General features: G+C 32.0%; 2 protein-coding genes across 2 annotated transcripts; one reads left to right on the forward strand and one right to left on the reverse strand.

Moving 5' to 3' along the window:
• Positions 1-3,622: 3,622 nt before the first annotated feature.
• On the forward strand, positions 3,623-6,337 carry LOC132729017 (uncharacterized). The gene has a single exon (XM_060714750.1). The coding sequence runs from the start codon at positions 3,712-3,714 to the stop codon at positions 5,617-5,619; it is 1,908 nt and encodes a 635-aa protein (XP_060570733.1). The 5' UTR covers positions 3,623-3,711; the 3' UTR covers positions 5,620-6,337.
• Positions 6,338-11,044: 4,707 nt separating this feature from the next.
• On the reverse strand, positions 11,045-21,881 carry LOC132729018 (glutathione hydrolase 1 proenzyme-like). The gene is made up of 12 exons (XM_060714752.1): positions 21,694-21,881; positions 20,031-20,173; positions 19,314-19,439; positions 18,434-18,531; positions 17,698-17,905; positions 16,118-16,281; positions 15,383-15,532; positions 14,861-15,015; positions 13,748-13,941; positions 12,892-13,132; positions 12,368-12,481; positions 11,045-11,637 (listed from the first exon to the last, which is right to left on the reverse strand). Exons 2-12 carry the CDS (start codon positions 20,132-20,134, stop codon positions 11,497-11,499), a joined length of 1,695 nt encoding a protein of 564 aa, XP_060570735.1. The 5' UTR covers positions 20,135-20,173; positions 21,694-21,881; the 3' UTR covers positions 11,045-11,496.
• Between the last annotated feature and the right edge of the window lie 210 nt (positions 21,882-22,091).

Here is a 22,091-nt window from a genome sequence, read left to right on the forward strand (position 1 = left end):
TGATAGCTATGAGAATCCGGTTTAATGTTTCCTTGAAAAGAGCAATTAACAACAATCATTACAATACATTTGAATGAAAGAAAATCCAATACGTAATCAATCAGTATGTGCCGTCTGACTATAGTTGATATTAATCGCTCCTCAGTTAGTACTTATTTTGGAAAATTTCTCCGACAAATAATACATGGTTTTGTCCACAGTGAAAAGTCCATTTTAGGTAATTAGTGTGGCAAGGTCTGAAATATATTAAATAATGTTCAGCTGCATTCCTTGAGATTAAAAAATCAAACTATATTAGAATAGATGGTTACAGGCTAACAGTGCTGGATGACAGTAGGTGTGAACAGAGAGCGTTGACAGTATCTTGCATTTACTTAGTATCGTCAATCAAATCTAGACCGCAACATTTTTGAATATTGCCTTTTTGGGCGTTCTTAAAGGATTCATTTGTTCTTTTATTTCATGCATAGATCGGGTCTTAATTTTGAATCGCAAGATTGTCTTAATAAAATATCCCTTTTTAAGTTTCGGCATTTATCTTATTGCAATACAAAACAGAATTGAGAGAAAGAGAGATGGTCAATATTCTAAATCTTACTATTTCTGTACAAACTGTTTTTGTTAAAAACTGATCGTTGAAAATATTAAATAACAGCAGAAAATGTTAAATGAGTTGACAATAGATAGAAAAAAATGTCCCCTTTATTAACATGCACAACCAAAATATATAGGACTCTCAATTTGAAAGATAAAAAAGATTAAAATGTTTGCGATCAAAGTACAATGACGTACAACATATCGATAACGTGTCAGCCAGTGATTGCTGCCCTGTATTATACTGATATAAAACAAGAGCGATCAGTGATCACATGTGTCGCCTAATGATAGCCGAAAAATAGACACAAAAATTATTAACAGGGCAAAACGTGTTTTTTTTTTGTTTTAACTCAGCCAAAAATCATTGAACCAAAACATGCCGACGATATGCTCAACGTTACTGAATATATATCATACCTTTATAATTTGGATGAAATTGCACCAGAAATTTCGGAGTAGTCCAAAAAAGCTTTGTATTCAATGACCATAACTCAACAAAAATCATTCACGCGTAAATCCTGTGTAATATGCGCAAGCTATTAATCAATCATGTTAAAATTCATTAGTAGTATACTAGGTGTTGTGCGAACAAACTTTATCAACATCTTTCTTATTCAAGGGCCATAACTCGGCCATAAATCCTTAAAATTGAAAACCAGTGTAATCTGAACAAGAACTTGAGCTACCGATTATTCTTTTAAAGTTTCATTGAAATTGCGTTAGTGGTATAAGAGGAGTCCGAAAAACTTTTAAAAAAATCATTCAAAGGCCATATCTCTGACAAAAAAACATTAAACCGAAAATGCCGAGGATATGCACAACTGGACTTGAAACTGATCATTGCTGTAAAGTTTGGATGAAATTTCACCAGTGGTTTTTGAGGAGTAATCCGGACAAGTTTTGTGACGCACGTACAGAAGACGACATAGAAGAGATCCCTATATGTAGGCACTACTTTGTAGAAGCGACACAAAAGATCCAGTCATTGCAATTAAACGTTTACCTATGTTATGTGTTAAAATTGATAAATCAGACACAATGTATTGTTCATGAAAATGTTCTCTTCTAATTTCAATCATTACACTTTACAATTGTTTTAAGAAACATGATATAAATGAACAGTGAACTGTTTACCAAGACCAACGCGGTTATAATTAACATTTCAAGTGAACATGTCTAAATAACTATACACTATAGAGAAACACTGTTTATTTAGCAAACAAATGACACGATACAAATATAATAGCATATATATATTTCCTCATATAGTATTGCTCGGGATTTATGTCACACCGACACCGTAACAGTCATATAGCGAATATACTGGTAGACCACAGGCACGAGTATCGGACCATGGATGAAAAAATATGACCAGATTGATAATAAAACCTGTGTTCATCTTAAAAGTGTCAAAAACCAAAAAAAAATTGTAAATAATGACCCCCTTTAAAATATACTTTAAGTTAAGAGAAGGCCGGAAACTCCAGATTCGAGCCTACGAGCAAGGGATTCATTTCCCTAGCCGTTGTGAAAACAATTGGCCAGACAATTAAAAAAGACTTTTATCACTATTTCACGTTTGTATTAAGCTTCCAAATGAGACCGACCCCAAGTCTCTAGCCCTTCCCGTTCATGAAATATCTATCGGGAAACGAGCGAATTCGTGCTAAAAATCCTTGGTAGACAGAATTGCGGCACAACGATTCGGTACGTAAACATAGACTAATACATGTTTGTCAGCTGAGTACGGGTCAAAATCACTTGAATTTACTAAATAATATTACTAAATACATTATGTTGGACCACTCACACCGTCAGTAGCATCTGATACACGTAACATTCGAATTTCAAACCTTTCCACGGTATTTAGATTCCTTTCAACGCCATTGTCAATCAGCTGTTCGATATTTTGTAACGAGTCTTCTGATTGGCCAATAGCAACGAAACCGCAACGTTTCACACAAGGATGCATAATGGCGTAGAAAGCGATTGAAAGACCGTGTAAATGTTTGAAACTCGAATCTCGTGTGTATCAGATGCTACTGACGGTTGTGAGTGGTCCAACTTAATGTATTTAGTAATATTATTTAGTAAATTCAAGTGATTTTGACCCGTACTCAGCTGACAAACATGTATTAGTCTATGTTTACGTACCGAATCGTTGTGCCGCAATTCTGTCTACCAAGGATTTTTAGCACGAATTCGCTCGTTTCCCGATAGATATTTCATGAACGGGAAGGGCTAGAGACTTGGGGTCGGTCTCATTTGGAAGCTTAATACAAACGTGAAATAGTGATAAAAGTTTTTTTTAATTGTCTGGCCAATTGTTTTCACAACGGCCAGGGAAATGAATCCCTTGCTCGTAGGCTCGAATCTGGAGTTTCCGGCCTTCTCTTAACTTATAGTATATTTTAAAGGGGGTCATTATTTACATTTGTTTTTGGTTTTTGACACTTTTAAGATGAACACAGGTTTTATTATCAATCTGGTCATATTTTTTCATCCAAGGTCCGATACTCGTGCCTATGTGGTAGACGATATAAGGTTATATTTCAGGCATAAGCGGGCACCTGTAGAGAACCACCAACGCTCCGTTAGGAAGCAGAATATCTTTCTTAGATGAAATAATTCAAAGTTTTTGGTGGAATTCCAACTAACAACTTTAAGTGGACATTTATTTGAATCAATGAGCTGAAACACTCGTCCACAGACGCCTCATCTATTTGCAGTAAATGTTGCCCAACTTTGTTTTATTTATACGAATTACTTACAAGCGATCAAGATGAATCATAATAACTTATAAATTAATACTTGTAAAATAAAAATGATGAAATGCATAATAAGATTTTTCTCTCTTTATGGTGTGTCAAACAATTTATTTCAGATGTGCACTATACATATTTTATTGTCGGTGATGTCGCAGTATGTTTCCGTTGTGCATTATCTTACTCAAACAATGATAAATCACATATTATATTTATTTTATCAGATAAACTTTTAACCTTACCCGCTTTATATGTTACAAATTGTTCATTTACAGTTATAACGCATATGACATTAAGTTGACAGGTACACAAAGAAATGAGTTCCAGATGATATGAAAATAAGACAGAGATGGATATTAAGCGTGAAAAAGTAACATCAAAATCACTATCATATATATTGGATAAAAATGATTTGAACAAATATGCCTCTGAATTATCAGAGAGGAACATGCACATGGAAGAGTTCACTGAAACATTTCTTTGTGGGTCATACAACATGGCTAGTGGTGGTTCTGCAGAAGGAACTAAGAAACAAGGGGGAGATTCAGACGTAATGGGAATTTGGAAAGGTGTTGAAGCCCTAGAAGTACACAAATATATACCAAAATTTGGAATTGAACTGCTTATTGAAAGAGATGGATGCAGTCCAGGTTATGTGAAACTGGTTTGCAGGAAATTTCACATGTTAGACCTTTCAGCGAATATACCAAATGGCACACTTTGTCGACAATTTGTGTCAATGTTACCTGATTTAGAGACGAAATTTGGAAATGAGACATACATATCAAGTACTCAATTCAAAAAGTGTATCCATTGGAATGAATACATATTCCCAGATAAGTTTACAGACACGGCTATAACAATTAGTGGACCATCACGTAAAAGTAAAACTTTACTTGGGGAAGTGGACTATGTTACAGCAATAGAGTGTGGCAGTTGGCCTAAATGTGCACATGAATGGCTTAACCGTTCAAGAAAATATCAATGGCCAAGTAAAGAGTTTCTACAATCTTTACCAGATAAATGCAAGTGCTATGTTGTACCTACTGGAGACGACTCTTCACCCATTGCAGACATTCAATGGAAACTATCATTCGTCTCGATTGAACGTGAACTTGTTTGGCAAATTAATGATATACAGTTGAAATGCTTTATTATTTTGAAGATTCTGATGAAAAACAACACATCTGCGTTACCAAACAATACACTGAAAACGTATCACTTAAAAAATGCAATGTTTTGGCTGGTAGAAGAAACACCAGCAGAACAATGGAGCGCACACTTGTTGCATGCACGAGTTATTGAATGTTTGGAGAAGATAATTCAGTATGTTAGAAATAAATGTTTACCTCATTATATATTGCCTGAAAATAACTTGTTTAGAAACAGATTTATGACCAGTGCTGAAACTAAAGATACAATAACTTGTTTAGAAAATATGCAAGGAAATGTTTTGAAGATTGTCAGAGACATGTTTGCTTCTTCTGAGAAGATTTTCAATGACCAAAGGGTTTTCGATTATTTCAACAACGATATACGAAATTTCATAATTTTCATAAGTTCACGATGCAGCTCTAGTCATATTATTAATTACAAAGAGAAATTTTGTCAAAAATTTGCGAAAGAAAGTAAATTGGTAGTTGAAGGTATAAATGTAGCAATTTCAAAAGCTATGTATATCGAAAGCACAAACAACAAAAGCAAAAAAAGGGGCGTATCTGAAGAAATTAAACTGTATCTTTGTACCACATTAAAGACGACTGCTCTGAGTTACCTTTATAGGGCCCTTTTTGAATTTCATAGCAGAAATTATACAACTGTTATAACACTCATTGAAGTTATTGCTTCAAAGATGAAGGAATATGGTTCACATTTGCAAGATGTGAGCTTTACTAATGCAGATAATGCCTACCTTCCAGACTTCTTAATTTTAGAACAAAATATTAAAGGCAACAGGTGTGTTACCAAAACGAATCAGCTTATCGTTTCATTACTACTTATGTTTCTTTCAAACTATCATTTAGGAAATATACAAAAATGCCATCGTGTCATAAAAGAGTTGTCGGCTACAATAAACGGCACCTGTTCAAAAGAAATAGCTATTTTATCAGTCAATCTGAACTGTTTAGGCTATTGTTATCTTTTGCTCGGAAATGAGGTATCTGCTTATGAGACGTTTCGTAGATCGTTGCTGATTTTGCCATCGGTTGTTAATGCTGCCTTGTATCACATTGCAGGTCAGGGTAACGCATTGTAACACGGCCAGCGATTGGCTGAAAAAAAGTGCAGGGAAAACCGTATGAGTCAATTTATACATGAGGTGATTGGATGAAAGTGGGGTATTTTTAAGTATAAAAACTAATTTAAAAAGTAACACTACATTGTTTTCTGAAGAAAATGAAATATTTCATGAGTCTCTGTGATAATTTTGTCTTTGATATTTGCATTTATAAAAAGTGTATGTCAGTCCTGTGATCAGCAGAAAATTTCAATGAAATGGGGGGTAATCCTCTTTGAAGTCATTTTGCAAAAAATTTGGTTGGCTACCCCTATATAACAGGAACATTTTTATGTGTCAGGCATTTCATTCTGCTAGAAAAATTACCTCTTTAGCATGAAAACTCAATTTTAAGGTAGGATTAGGGACCATTTCTTATAATGTAAGTCTATGGAAATATCAATGTGAGTGTCTGACCTAAAGAGAGGGAAATTGGAACTGTCATAATTCATTTGTTGTACTTTGTCTTCTTTGATATGCCACGAAAAGCTGATATTTTGGAAGAATGGATGTATACAGCCTGTCTAGGTATAAAATTTCATTATTTCAATGCAACTGTTGGTGTTTACAGCAGATAATGTGTCAAGGGGGTCAATCTACAAGCATTGTTTACATATGAAGAAGAGTATTATTGTTACTTAAAAGTTAATAATGGTTTGTGTTTTCTTTAAACAGTGAATTTGAGTGATAATTAATTGGTGATATGTTGATGATGAATAATGTTGACCTTGGTCATTAAAAATATTTTTCAGATTTCAAAGAAATGCTGTACATTGGATATACACATGCCAGGTTTGAAGACTTATGTATAACTTGACAGGACCTGATGTAAGCACATTGGCCACTTTTGATGGGTGTTGCAGGTATATCAATACAAATGCATATTGTCAGGTTTAAAACTAATAGATTAATACTAGAAATAGTCTAGGTTGCTGTTTCGGTTAACTTTTCGACTTATTTTAGGGGCGGACATTTCTTCGCTCGACACTAATATTTTCCCATTTTGCGCATATAATAACATAGAATGTCACAAATAAATTGCTTCTATGTCTGTTTCCCATATAAGAATGTTTTGTGTTTCATTTACAGGCATAGATAGCATAAAAGCTTCAAATAAATAGCATTTTAAGGATTCTGTCTTAAAATTTACTTGGTTTCAGGGCATGAATATCAATACATACTTAGAAATTGAAATCCATTGAAAAATGTAGCATAATTAAAGTTAGGTAGCCTCTGAATAGCCTCTTATTATGTGGTTAAGATGCAAAATAGTGATTAGAATTTATTGTTTTCTATTTGGTAATACATATTTACACACTCACAATGTATAATGCCATAGTTTTTAGACTTTATGACTATTTAATATACAATTGAATAAGCATCATAATGGCCAAGGGTAGAATTATTTTGTAGAAAAAGTTTTATTGATAAGTAAAAGTTGATCTATTTTTTCACAATCATATTAGGCACAATTATAACACAGCTTTAGTGTCTCTGATGTGTCTATAAACAGAAAAAGCACTTATTCTGGTAGATAAATGTACACAAAGGGTGTGATTATGCACAACTTCAGTGAATTACCTCCCTTTATTTATTGAGAAACTTAGATAAGTGCATAAATTCTAGTTTCTGGCTACCTAAATGAGAAAAAAATACACATTACTTTCCATTCCAAGTACATTTTGGTCTGAAGAGGTGGTTTACATGGTAAAACACCTGAAAGAAGGTTTCAATTGTCATATTTGGCTCCAAATGAATGCAAAAATGGCCAAAAAATGGGTGTAGAAGTCAGATTTTAGGCTATTACTGTGCTGTTAAGTCCAGTGGAACTTGGTTTTTCCATATATTGCATTTTTTAATATCTATGTGAGAGAGAGACAAAATATATATAAAGAATTTTGGCATTTTATTGACATTTTGGCTTGTATTTATGACTATATAAGCAAATATTTGGAGTAGAAAAATACAGCAGGGGCAGTTTTAAAATACCTAGTTACACCCAAAATGTTGCTATGTGTGTACAAATAATGTGTAATCCATAATCAGGTCACTATACAGTAGTTATTAAGTATGTTTGCTAAGCTAAATCTTCATTCAGGAAGTCTATTGGTAATAAAATGTTGAAATTTGGGTGAAAATCACTTATTTTGTTATGGGTGGGGTGATAAAATTGCTCCCTGCTACATCCTTTTGTAAGAAAATTAGTATTTTGAAGCACTTCTGTAATGAAAACAGTGTTGTTTTGCTATCTGAGTGATTTTATGGAAGTTGTTACAAAATTGACTTCAGAATAATGAATTATGTATGAAAATCACATGCTAACATTCATTTTCAGAATATCCGGAATGCGACATAATGGCGCTTGTTAGAAAAAAGGGAACTTCAAAGTTTTAAATGACTTAAGAGTGGTGAAAATGCATCCATATAATTGGTAATTGTATATGCAACTTCATTTATCATTAGATATTAGAATATTAAACATTTAATATTCCCTTTAGGTCAGGGTAACGCATTGTAACACGGCCAGCGATTGGCTGAAAAAAAGTGCAGGGAAAACCGTATGAGTCAATTTATACATGAGGTGATTGGATGAAAGTGGGGTATTTTTAAGTATAAAAACTAATTTAAAAAGTAACACTACATTGTTTTCTGAAGAAAATGAAATATTTCATGAGTCTCTGTGATAATTTTGTCTTTGATATTTGCATTTATAAAAAGTGTATGTCAGTCCTGTGATCAGCAGAAAATTTCAATGAAATGGGGGGTAATCCTCTTTGAAGTCATTTTGCAAAAAATTTGGTTGGCTACCCCTATATAACAGGAACATTTTTATGTGTCAGGCATTTCATTCTGCTAGGAAAATTACCTCTTTAGCATGAAAACTCAATTTTAAGGTAGGATAAGGGACCATTTCTTATAATGTAAGTCTATGGAAACATCAATGTGAGTGTCTGACCTGCATGTATGATTAATAAAAGACTGTCAGTTCGCCGTTAATATTTTGCTTGCTTCTTGTTACAATAAGATGTACTTATGTATCAAATGAATAGATATTTCACATAAGTGTGGTTTGGATTTTGTTGTTATTTCTGCCTATCAATATTATGTCAAATATTTGCTACTTTCATTCGCAATCAACAGCTAATTATATCAATAACAACTTAAAAGTACTCTATTTGATAGCAGTAAACAAGAGAAGAAAACAGTAAACTGTCAATCAAAACACCAATTAATTAAACTTCACTGTTAATCAATACCATTTATTTAAAACATTTTTAAAGCAAATTCATACACTATCAAAGGCACATTAGTCCTCGAAAACGTATGTTTTTTTATTTCTAAAAAAGGGCACACATGAGTTTTATAACGTTTAAATAATTGGTTTAAAAACATTTAAGAGCTTTTAAAAATAGAAATTAAAAGCATTTCTGGATCACAATGGGCATTTAAGGGAACTTAATTAATCTTTAAGAAATTAATCGTCATACAATAATCGAATGAATGTTGATCAAACAAATGTTTGTATTACATTAGATACATATATTTATAGAATGACTGCCTTGATGCTGCAAACATATCCCCAAAATGATTTATTGGAACGTGTGAAACTGAATATTTCCTATCTTTCATCATTATAGTATCTAAAAAGGTAAAGGTAAACAGCACTAAGCAACGACTGAAAAGTTTATTGCTCACTGAAACAACGACTTGTCCGTGTCAATAGTTATGTAAATTTCTTATTTCCATACAATTTGTACGTTAAAATTAGATCTACTCATAAAAAATAAAACACGAACAAAAAACCAAAAACAAGCAAACAAACAAACAAAATTGATGGAATGTTATATCTTCGGTGGTGCATTTTAAATCATCAACTCAGTATTTCTGACTTGTCAATTGGACAAGTTTTATTGTTCTGTTGCAGTTTTCGAAACTGTACTCAACGGTCATATAGTAATGAACCGTCTTTTCCTTTTTGGCGATTAGCAAAACAATACTTTTTAAAAATATGAAATATCAATCTGCATAGGTTCTGCTACTTTTCGACAAATGAGTTTATACCCAACGCTGCTTTATTTACTCGATGTATATTTAACATGCTTTTAGTTCAATATTGCATTTTCTTCAAAAGAAAAAAAATCTTAATTAATTTCTAACTACAATTGATACCATTAACACAGTCTTGAATCCAAATGTATCTTCTACTAGTACTTCCGCTAGTGAACAAAAGATAAAGAGTTTGTTTATTGCTGCTTTTAGTCACTATATTTGTCTGCATAGTTACATAAATACCCGGTTAATGTACGTAAACCTTTTGTTTTTGTTGTGACAAATTGCAATTTCCCTTTCATACTCAATATTCCATGTTTAATTATCAAATCCAAATAATACAACAGCGGATTGTGAAGATACACATCTAGGCAATGCGTGTTTCACTATTTGTTGGAACTGTATGGAGTGTATTGATGGAGTGTATTCAAACCTGAAAATGGTCTTCTCACAAAAGATGAGATTGAAAAACAACAAGGCAAAGGCAACGTTCACAGGACGTAGTCCGAGAGTCTGATTATAGAACAGGTTTTAACTCTAATTACACCTAACTTAAAATTTATTAGGCGAGGGTTTGGTAACGACTGTATCATATTCAGTAAGGATTCTGTATCATATCTAGCGAACTTACCGAGTCAATTTGTATCATATTTGTTGGGTTAAACAAAAGCGATGACAGCAAATTTAAACCATATTTTGAGAAATAATGCTCTGATTGAAATTCATTTTATACAGTTTCATTAAATTAAGGAGGAACTGAAATGTGGCAACTGCCAATTAGTAACACAATACTTTGAATAAGTAATTCATCACTACGTAAACAATCATGAAGCATGAAGGGAAATAAATATACAAACAAACAAACAAACAAACAAAAAGAAATAATAATCAAATACTTATCCAGCAAATAACTTACTAAAAGTTATTATAAAATATTTTTAAAATCATTCCAAACCAATCTGAAAACTGTTCCAAATATGATGATAATAATGATTAAAATATCAAAGCATGAACACCATTGAAGAAAATGTCAAAGTTGGCGACAGCTCATCCCAAAACATTGGAGAAAATAGTTAAATATAAATAAATACAATATAATTCTCTTGTCAAACATCGACTGTAGTGAAGAAGAACAACTTGATACTTAAGACAGGAACAACTGATTACTTTATTTATGCAGTTTTTAAACATTTCACTGAATATTCAAATTGAAACAAAATGAAATTAACATTCATGTGTTTAATTTGGCAGTTTTTTTTCTATTTCAAATTAAGACCATCCAGAATTGATATATAGCTGTACATTCATGTTGCAAAATTTATGTTTAAATAAAAAACATTCCACAAGGGTTGATGTCTCAATGGTCACTTCTTGTTAAATAAAAATTCATCAGCCCCAACAATTTATACGGATTCATCTGACAATTTTATTTCAAAGATTTAAAAAAAAGTAATCACGTATCGATAATGCAAAATGTTATATATTTTTACCATCACCAGCACAAAATCTAAACGAATAGCATAATCAAAATGCATCACATGTGCATTTGAACAGTGTAAAAAGTATGTGCACTCAACATTTGAGTTGAAATTTAATCAAATCAAAGGACTTTTATAAACAAATTAAGCTTTTTGATAGCAAAATAGCCGTAGAAATGCATATGACAAGCATATGTATGACTTCAAATTAGTGTTGTATAGTATAACATTTTTGCTTTTTTATCCGGATACTACCATGTCTTATCAAATTACATTTCACATTAACACTTTATAAATAATAATCATTCAATTCAAAGTTGTCAAGATTTTAAAATCCAGAGGCATGTCCATCTTTTCTGTAGTCTCCACAAGCTGTGATTTTATCTCCTGTTTTAAGAATACCCTGAATAATTGAAGGATTCATGTCTGCAACCTCATGGCCAATATGTTGTAAACCATTTACTACTTCCTTAAATGAACAAGGGTTATAATAAAAAGATATTCGTATTGTCTGAGAAACAATATTATATTTTGATATAAAATTATATCTTGAAAGCAATAATATAAAAATCATCTTAATAACTTGCCAGATATATTATTAGTTATAAATATTTTGACAGGTAATAATGGCTCTATATACACGTTGTTTTCATATATGTATAACACGAACCGCTCGGCAAAGTCTATGTTGCAAACAGTCGTTTATATCCGATTAAATACAGAAAACTTTCTTTATCGGAGAAGCAAAGAAATTACTTCATGAATTGGCGGCAGCCGTGTATATATATATATTTGATATTATATCATTTAATCAAAAGCATCGTTAAAACGTACATCATTATGAAAAGAATTATATTTCACCATTTGGGTGCATCATAACAATGCAATATGTTTTTCAAATCAGATTCTAATGGTGTTTTGCTGATAAATTGAAATTGCATGTAATGCTAAAAGTAATGTCTGTTGAAATTTATTACAAGATATATTAACATGCATTTTATTGTCAACCTTCTCTGTTGTTTCAATTTTGTTTGTGTGCTGTATTTTTGTCTTGTCATACATATTATATTATATTGTACATCCTCAAGGGTTATGCTGCTTTACGTTATTCGAAAAGAAATATCAACTTATGTTTAATAAAAATCAGAAGATATAGTTTCAAATTTCTTCTCAGCCAAATGATTAACGTTATAACGTACCTTTGGAAATCCTAGTTGCACATACAAAAGTGATGGGTACAGCTGATGATGGAGACGCGGATAGTGTATGGCTTCTTTTATGCCCCATTTAAACAACAACGTTTCTATAGTAATCTGAATAAAAAGTAAATTATATCAAATATTGTCACGTTTACTTGTCCCTTTCAGCCTCAGAGTCAAAGGATTACAAACCCTAATTTAGAATTATTTGGTTTGCTCCTGACTTTCCCTTATAACTTTAATCAAAGCTTAGACGCTCGCTTAAGATATAAGGGATCTGGGGGTTTGAATCCTGGTCCGAGCAACCATAAAATTTTATAGTTTGTGGGTTAATATAATGATTTGAAAATCATTTGTAAAAGCATGGCACAATATATGCAATAAAAAAGTATGCTTGCGATTAAATAATAGAAAAAAAGTTAAATGATATTCTAATGCACCGTCATACGTTAGGGCCTTAACGGGATTCCCCGCTTTCCCCCTGGTACTAAAGGGGCAGTGGCTACAACTAACAAATACATTACCAATGCCAATGATGTTGGAATACGAGTAGCACCAGAACCACCTATCACTAGCTTTACATCTCCTTTCCTATCTACAACAATACTAGGGCACATTGCTGTCAGTGGACGTCTCAGTGGTTCTGCTAAATTGGATTTTAATGGCGGACTGTTGTATCTGCTGTTAACGTTTGGTAATGAAAAGTTCCTAATTGTATCATTAAATACAATCCCAGTTCTTGTCCCGACGATCTTTGACCCAAAGCTTTAAAAAAGATTAATGATATTTCTAGAAAAAAAATGATTTACACATTTGATAAAAAAGTGTACGCATATTCAAATGCACGTTCGTTAGATCTAATATGTACAAACGTATCTTGTTATCCAAATTATATTTTATAGATTATATAAATGCTTATAGTATTTATAATTATATTGATAATACAGTCTTCAACAATTTGATTTTTCTCGGATCATTAATAATTCCTCTGACATTCTTGAAACATTTTTTAAATCTAAACAGCAATAATATACTCTAAGGTAACTGACATTTGCCTTAAACAGTTTGAAGGGACATTAAGCCTCAAAAATCCATGATATTTTTAAATAATAGATTAAGAAGCATGTTAGAAGTGTTAATATTGAAAAAAAAGGAGCGTTGGACATGCATGCATAGTAAAGGTAGCAAAATGTAAACAAAGTAAGTATTTGACTTCCATACAAAATACTTATTCACTATAATTATACCCATTGCCAACAGAGCTAAATATGCAAAAGATATATCTTGTATATATCAAATGAGTATGCTTTTGGAAACTGTTACAAGATACGTTAAATAAGCAGTTTAAAGAGGCATAATGGAAAGAAGATCATATCTTACTGGAGACTGTTTGAACACGATATAGATACCGCATCGCCATTTGGACCAATGACTGACAGATGTGAGGTTCCGTGATCTTTGTGTTGATTTCCGAGATTTAAATTATCATAATATGTAGAGTTAAATGTTTTTGTATCGAGTATTTTTGCACGTTTAGATTTAATATAGTCAGTATTTCTTGCTTTCCTCACCATCTACAAATTTAAAATAAAAATAAAATAAAATAAAAAATAAGAAAATAAAAATAATAATAATAATAAGAAAAGAAAAAATGATAAAACGAACGTAATATTTTTTCCCCTAAAATATCTTTATACCCCCCACACACACACACCGTCAGGAGAATCACTGTCATACAAAGTTGTAAATAGAATATCACAAAGTTATGACTTTGGTACTGGACATTACACAATATAGAGAATATTTGATTTTTACAGTGTTTGAAAAATTATTTTACCAGTGACAATCACTTTTTTCATATTTTATATCATGATTTTTTTTTAAAATCTGATGAACACAAAACATTTATCTTCATCATGCTGAATGTTAAAATGGACTTGTCCAGCTTTCGTGTTTTGAACTGCTATATAAATCACTTGTCAAAGATGATTTTTAAAAATCATCTCATTTTATTAAACGGTGAAAATTCAATAATACAGAAAAAATAGTACAAAATGAGTATATTTCATTAACATAACACAATTGATCTTTTAAAGTTTCATCTAACAGAAAAATCTCGATTGTAATAATGTGTGTGTGTGTGTGCGCGCGCGCGCGTGCGTGTGCGTGTGTGCAAAAATGACTTTCTTGTCATTAATAGATCTAATCAATCGGGCCTCCAACATGTTCAATTTTTCCATGATGGGCATCCTTAAAGGTTTACTTTGTTATGATATTATATTAGATCTACATCATTAAGAAATATATGAAAACAACTCTCATATCTGTTACACTAAACGTTATGTGAAACTGAAGCATCAAGAAGCTTGCACACGATATGAAAACAACATAACATTTGATTCATGAATTTCCTAATTCATTTTCTTATTTAATTTCCACACAACGTGGAAAAATGTTTTCATTCCTTGAATAAACAAATAAATCAAACGATACCTCATCAATTGAATCTTTGACTTCATCTGTGCAAATATCGTTATCTCCTAAATATTGCTTTACGGCTCCTGTATGTTTGAACGCCTCAGTAATTCTATGCCATGTTTCTATTGACTTTTCCACTGTCGATACACTTGATTGATCGAATTTAAAATCTAAAAGAATAACATTCTTATCATCAGAACATTTACGATTTAAATCATTTGAATATTTGAAGATTTATGTCTAAACTCCCTTAACAAAACACACAATGCAATGTATGCGTTTAATTATATGTGGCGGCTGGAAATATCGCCCAGTACTCACTTCTTTGCTTTGTCCTGGTCACGTCGACGGACGCTGAGTATGATAACTGGGATTCATTACCAGTGCTACTATTTTCTATGAATTTCCAATTTTTTCATCCTTTTTTAAATCTACATGATCTATAATGATTTTTTTGTTGTTTTTTTCAGAATATATGCTACCGATTTAATGTTCTGACGTCTTGATGAGAAAAATGTCAGAGTATTGTCTACATACCTTTCAGTAAGTCCAGAATGTACTGATATAGAATACCACTGGTTGGAAGTGGTGGAGAATAGACGGTGAAATCATCAGTGAGTTTAAGAGATAATGGCGGTTTAATGAGAGCAGTGTAGTTGGCAAAATCTTCTTTAGTCAGGATTCCATCTGAAATCATTATTCGTAATATATATTTCTTTCTTTCTTTATTTATTTATTTTATTATTTATTTTGATATTTCATTTGCAGTCATTATCCAAATTTTAAAAATTATATCACATAGACATTTTCTATGCTTCAATAAGTAAACATGCTACATTTTTTAAAGGGGGCATAAGCAACTATAAAATGAAATCTGTCAGAACATTTTGCACCGTAACAGTGAACACACCTTTTACACTGTTACAGAACTTAAAGTAACGAGTACGATTATAAAATCGAATGAGGTGTTATGCGCTATCAAAGATACGATAACCTTAAGGAAGAAAACGCTCACTTTCAGGAGCAGATAACTCAAAAAAGTAGAATGGTGACATTCACTTTATGTATACATATTTATTTCAACATGATTTTTTATCGTGCAAAATTTAAGAAAGTCCTCAGCGCTAGTTTGAATTTTCCTTCATTGTAACGTGACGTGACGTGACGTGACAGCAGCAAAAGAGAATCCCAAACAAAAACAGGACATGTATAAAACGAATGTGGATTAAGGTATAACATGAATTTACAAATCAGATAAAGTAGAATAGTTACTTGCATCTGTGATATCTGCTATCATATCGTCTGTTAAACTTCCTCTGTAGAAACAATCAGGTCCTTCGTCTGCTATCTTTTCCAGCGTTTTAGCGAGCACTGGTCTATACATAATGTCGCCTTCCTTGTATATTTCTCCGGTTTCCGGATTTGTAAGAAATTCTCTGTAATGATTTCTCTCACAAAAGTAACTAATGCATACTTTTATTTCAAATGTCATAATTGTTTGATACCTGATTAGCTAGAACGATTAAGCAAGCACTTCTTTTTGTTCTTGGAAGTGAATAGATGTTAAAGTTCGTACATGTTTGGCTGGCACAGTAATTTACTTTGTCTTTGCTAAAATTAAATGTTTAAGCATAAGATTGGCATAATGTTCGTGCGTGTGAAAGTCAAAAGTACTATTATTGAAGAGATGTCTTTAAATAGGTTAACTTCGGTAAGATTGCAACGTTTAACCTGTAAATATTGATAAATTAGTGTTTCTTTTCTCAATAATAAAAAAATTATAACAATAAAAAATATATCAATAATAACATTTTTTTGTTTACTACATCACATCTTAAAGGAGCTCCATTGAGGTCTCAGAGCATAAAATACACAAAATTTGATTTGTTCTTACTAAGAACATCTGGGGGCACTTAAAACAGAAGGATATGCTTAACATTATTTTCCCGATTCGGGTGAAAAGGAGGCAGTACACAGTTTCGGCTGTTTAGTTTCGAATTGGCCAAGGTGGAATTTACAAATAAGAGACAGTTTTGAAATTGAAGTGGATATTTGAGGTTCTAAATGTTTATAGTTACTATATTTCAAGTTTCAATGACTAGTTTTGTGTTTCAGTTATTTAGTAAAATTGAATTTAGTGGCGTTGACCCTTGTTTTTATGAGAGAGTACCTGTCGGATGCGAACGTGTGGTTTCTGGAGCTAGCCGGTGAATCAGCTCTTCAATTTAAAGGGTATGCAGAAGACTTAGAATTGTGAAAAAAGTAGGTGGATGGCACCCCGTTTGGATGTTATTTTCAGATTGTGCATTGTTTAAGAAGGAAGAAACACTATAGCTTGTGGTTTAAGTTTTTGACGTTAATATATCGTTGTATTTTGCGAATAGGGATAATCCGCTTATTTTGTCGCTGATTTTCGCGACCAAAACAATGAAAAACACAGAGCTGTGTGCCAGAAAACTAGAAGGTGGACATGTATTTTTAATTGTTTGCTGTGAGATACATATATATATGTTAAATATGAAATGCATTTATTTCAGGTGTGTGATTACAGACTTGTGTGTGAGGTTTTGATTGTGGCGCAGTCAGTTGTTTGCCGAGAAGCCTTGAAAACTGTGTATTGCCCCTAAAGCGTTGCACGATGTGCACGTTTTGGGCCATTCTTCACAAGCAGAGTAACTGTTTTGCAAAAACGGTATGAGCGATTGATCTGAAGTTTTCGGATATGTTATCAATCAAATGGAATATTAATCTCGAAATATTATTTCCAGTCCCCTCTTGTCAAAAAACCTCAGCGGAGTCCATTTTGTTTTAGAGCATTTTATATAATATTGATAAAATAAAAGATATCTTACAAGAAACCTGGAACTCTCTCCTTCAACTGGAGGTTTTTATTTTTCACATCCTCATCTATAGCTTTTGCAAGAGCTGCTCTGACTTTGACCCCGTTTTTACACATCTTGATTGCTGGTTGGAAAAGCTGTTTCCATGGCAACCTACCAGCTAATTTCCAACCCTCATACAAGCTACAAATTTCTCCAGGAATGCATATTGAAAGCCCACCTTTGAATTGTAGATTATATAAAACAACTAAAATAACTAGGTTGGGTGATCCCTCGGAAGCAATATAAACAACAGAAATACACAGATCATGAAAAAGACAACACATTTCAAGCCGCCGAAGCACTTAAATACTAGTGTTGTCCAATTCGTTAAGACTAAATTTGGTGCAAGCAAAGAACTCAAAGGACCAGATAAATATAACAAAACTTAAACTCGTACATATATACAATGTATTATTTAGAGGCACAAAAGGAGCACAACTTTATATAATATTATTTTCTTTCTGTTCAAGCACATTGGTATCAAGAATTATTTTAACTTGCCTAACACATTATGTTTAAGGAAAATGCCTGAGTTATATCTTCTGTTATATCGTATGGCATTTATTAATTAACGCTAACGTAGTAATAAACAAACAAATTAATTTCCAGATTTCTCGTAGAACATTATGCAATAATTTATGATATGCAATAATATTTTACATTTGCTGACGTCATATTGATAAAGTCATGGCGTAACGTTACATACCGATACGTTTAGATAACGGGTCAGATATCAAAGTCTCCGTTGTCAGTTTAGAGGGCGCTTGTTCTCTTCCAATAATTGAATACATTTTCTCTTCTGATCTAAAATACATGTACATCATATGAAAAAATAAGCACATACGGTAAGGTCAGATGAGTTGTGATTTGATATGATGTGATGTGGTATGATATGATGCGATATGATGAGATGTAATGTGCTGTGATATGATATGACGTGATATAAATTTATAGTGCTATGATGCGGTGTAATGTGGTATGATGTGATGTTTTATGAAATAATTTGACATGATGTTGTGGTATGGTATGATGGGATGTGATATAAAATGATGTGGTGTGATATGAAGTGGTGGCATATATGGTGTGATAAGAAGTGCTATTATGTGGTATGATGTTATATATGATATGATGTGATATAATGTGAAGTGATATTAAGTGATGTGACATAATATGATATAATGTGATTCGATATGATGTGACATAATACATGATGTGATAAGGAACCTATTGTGATATGTAACATGATGTGATATGTTTTATACTGTTATGTGATATGTTTTATAATGTGTTGTATATGGTGTAATAGACTTTAATTTGATTTGGTGAAGTGTGCCTTCATTGATATTTCTTCGTACACCATAGCTATTTGCTTTGTATTTTTAAATTTGATCCATAACATGCAAAAGTAACATAAAAATCATTTCAAATGATGACCGACATTTCTTTAACTAAACCTTGAAAAAAATCAGCAAATAATGAAAGATTTGCATATTAAGCCTGATATAATTTGTTGTATTATATCATTTTCGATTAGTTAAAATTCGTTTTTTTCATGCAGATTATAATTATATGCCAGAGCAGCCTACCTTTTGTATAAGGTTATTATAGCTCCTCCCCCTATACTGCAGCTATGGGCATTAACCACGCTCGAACATAACGCAGCTGCAATAGCTGCATCCATGGCACTGCCCCCATGATCTCTCATAATAGACCTTTAGAATATCATAAATGAAAATAGTATCTTGCATTTATACATCTGCTATAGATACATTGAAATTTAATATCGATCTTAAAGACAAACAAACAGAACAGAATTCACTTTATGTTTGCTCTGGTACACATTTTTAATAGAAGAATTAAATAGAAGTATTTTCTAGATACAGTGGCTTCCGATATTTAACCATCTTGCTTCATACCAGAAGCGGAAGTGTAAATACTGTTTTGTTACGTCACTCAGCTTCACAAACGACTGCTGTGTTGAACAAGATTTTATAAAAATAGAAACATTTTATTCATTAATGGTAGCAAGAAACTTAATTATTATCCATGCAACTTAGAAGTAAGTGACATATAGCTCCATATCATATCATATCGCATCGTGTCACATCGTATCGCATTACATCTTGTTGAAATGTATAACATTGCATCGTGTTGTATCGTATTGTATGGTATGATCATACCATCATTATATGGTCATGTTTTAACACATCATATCCCGCAGTATCATTTAAATCATATTGAAATACTAATATGAAATGTACAAACGTTCCAATTAGTAACAGAATAAAATGAAATGTACAAACGTTCCAATTTCCGAACATTCCCGCGAATCTGCTGCAACAGCCGCTTGTTTGAAGTAGTGTTCAACATTGTTTGACGTGGCATCTCCCGGGGGAAGCTGTGACATAGCAGCACTCAATGTCTAAACAATACATGCATTTGAAATCTGAAATGAATAAATGATAAAAAAAAAACACATTTTCATTATATAATTTGGTCTCAAAATATAAGTGTGTGTATCGTTTATGTATGTATGTACTATAATTAGTTCATGACTTAGTGAAATTTGGAAATATGGTATGGCACTCTGTAATATACATATACTTACGGTACCTTTGGGTAGACAGTGAAGATAACTATTATTTTATTTCATATTTTGGTGCTATGTTTTTTTGTTTTGTTTTGTTTTTGTTATCAAATGAAAAGAGGTATTATTACTTTGACTGCATTGAATGTAGAAATGTTAGAACTGAAGATCTGATTGAGCCTATCTTTGATATTTAACTTTTTCTTTTTATTACAGTATAAAGTTAATGTTTCGTGAACCCAGTAAAACAGTATTTTTGACGATTTATACACGTACTCATAACACTAACATACAAACCAATATACATATTGTTTATAAATTTTTCACGTTTGGCCAATTCGTTAAATTTTGTTCATTATAATAACTAATCCATTTCCATATGCATAATTCTTCATAAATGAGAATTATAGCGCGCATTGTTTACACATGTCTGTTTATAATTTTTTTAAGTGTACAGTATATACCAATTTCACACGAGTAAAAGAAGTAAAATGACTGATTTTGTTAGTGTTAAATATACTTATACCCATTTCCGCTATACACATCAGTCTTTGCAATATTTTTTATGTACATAAGTGTTTATGCATATTTATTAAAATATATCATAATCACCATCATCATTTTATAATTATATCTCATAAGCAAACGTGACAACAGAAATACGCTTTTAACTTTTAAATGTCTTTGGTCTATCAAAACATTGACAAAATACCGTAACATTTTCGTTTAGATAAGGTGAAAGTTCGATAAACGAACTTTGATTTATAATGTATCGAGAATAGATGTTATCCGAAGACATTGAAAACGGCATCTATGTATTTTCTATACAACAAGTGTGAATACATTTCTACAAGCGGTTAATGTATTCAGTCTAAACATGTTTTGAAGAATCAATAACTGTGATAAAAACCATTCACTTGAAACATATAATGTTGTCGATAGTTTTACTCGCTTGAACAAATTAGTAATGACTTTAAACACATAAACCATATATCTATTCACGAAATCCAGTTTTATGGTACATAAAAACGTTATTAAATCCTTAAATTCCATGTATTATAATTATCAAATAAATCTAATCTAATGTCGAATAAAGTAATACATAATTATACTTGTTTACATGTTTATTTTAATACAGGCAATGCGAGGGTTTTATGATATTTTTACAATAACCACGCAGTCAATGTGAGAAAACTATCCAGCTAGCTTACGGACCGTCGGGTGCCCATTTTTGGCAAAAATAACGCATAGAAGGGTACATAAGGTCTTCCACCACCAGTAAATCTGGAGAGTCGCCATATGTCCTATACTGCGTTTGTGCGACGTAAAACTAAAAAAAATCATAGTCAATTAAACTGATAATTGTAATGTAACCTTACCTTAAATTATTTAAAGTATGTTGTTACCATATAACTGTATAATTCCAAAAAGAACATACATGTATTAATTTAAGTTGTTTTGGTAATAAACACTACACTCATACTCGTACCACTCACTGAAGGATATACCAGTTAATGAATATACTTTCAGTTGCTTGATGCATTTACCAGACTTCAAAACACATTGTAACTAATAAACCAGTGAGCTTTAATACTTTTTTCGTCGTTCATGCGCAACAGAAGTCAATGGTGTGTAGCGTTCGTCTCTTTTACGTTCAACGTTAAAGCTCATATGGTCTGAATTAATTTCCTTTCAACAACTAATTATGTTTTATTTCTAATACACATTATAGTATATACAGCTATAACTAACGAACTATTTTTTATAGTGTATATAT

The sequence above is a fragment of the Ruditapes philippinarum genome, unplaced genomic scaffold (genome assembly GCF_026571515.1).
Source record: "Ruditapes philippinarum isolate M1 unplaced genomic scaffold, ASM2657151v2 ctg88_1_1_1_1, whole genome shotgun sequence".
NCBI classification, from domain to species: domain Eukaryota; kingdom Metazoa; phylum Mollusca; class Bivalvia; order Venerida; family Veneridae; genus Ruditapes; species Ruditapes philippinarum.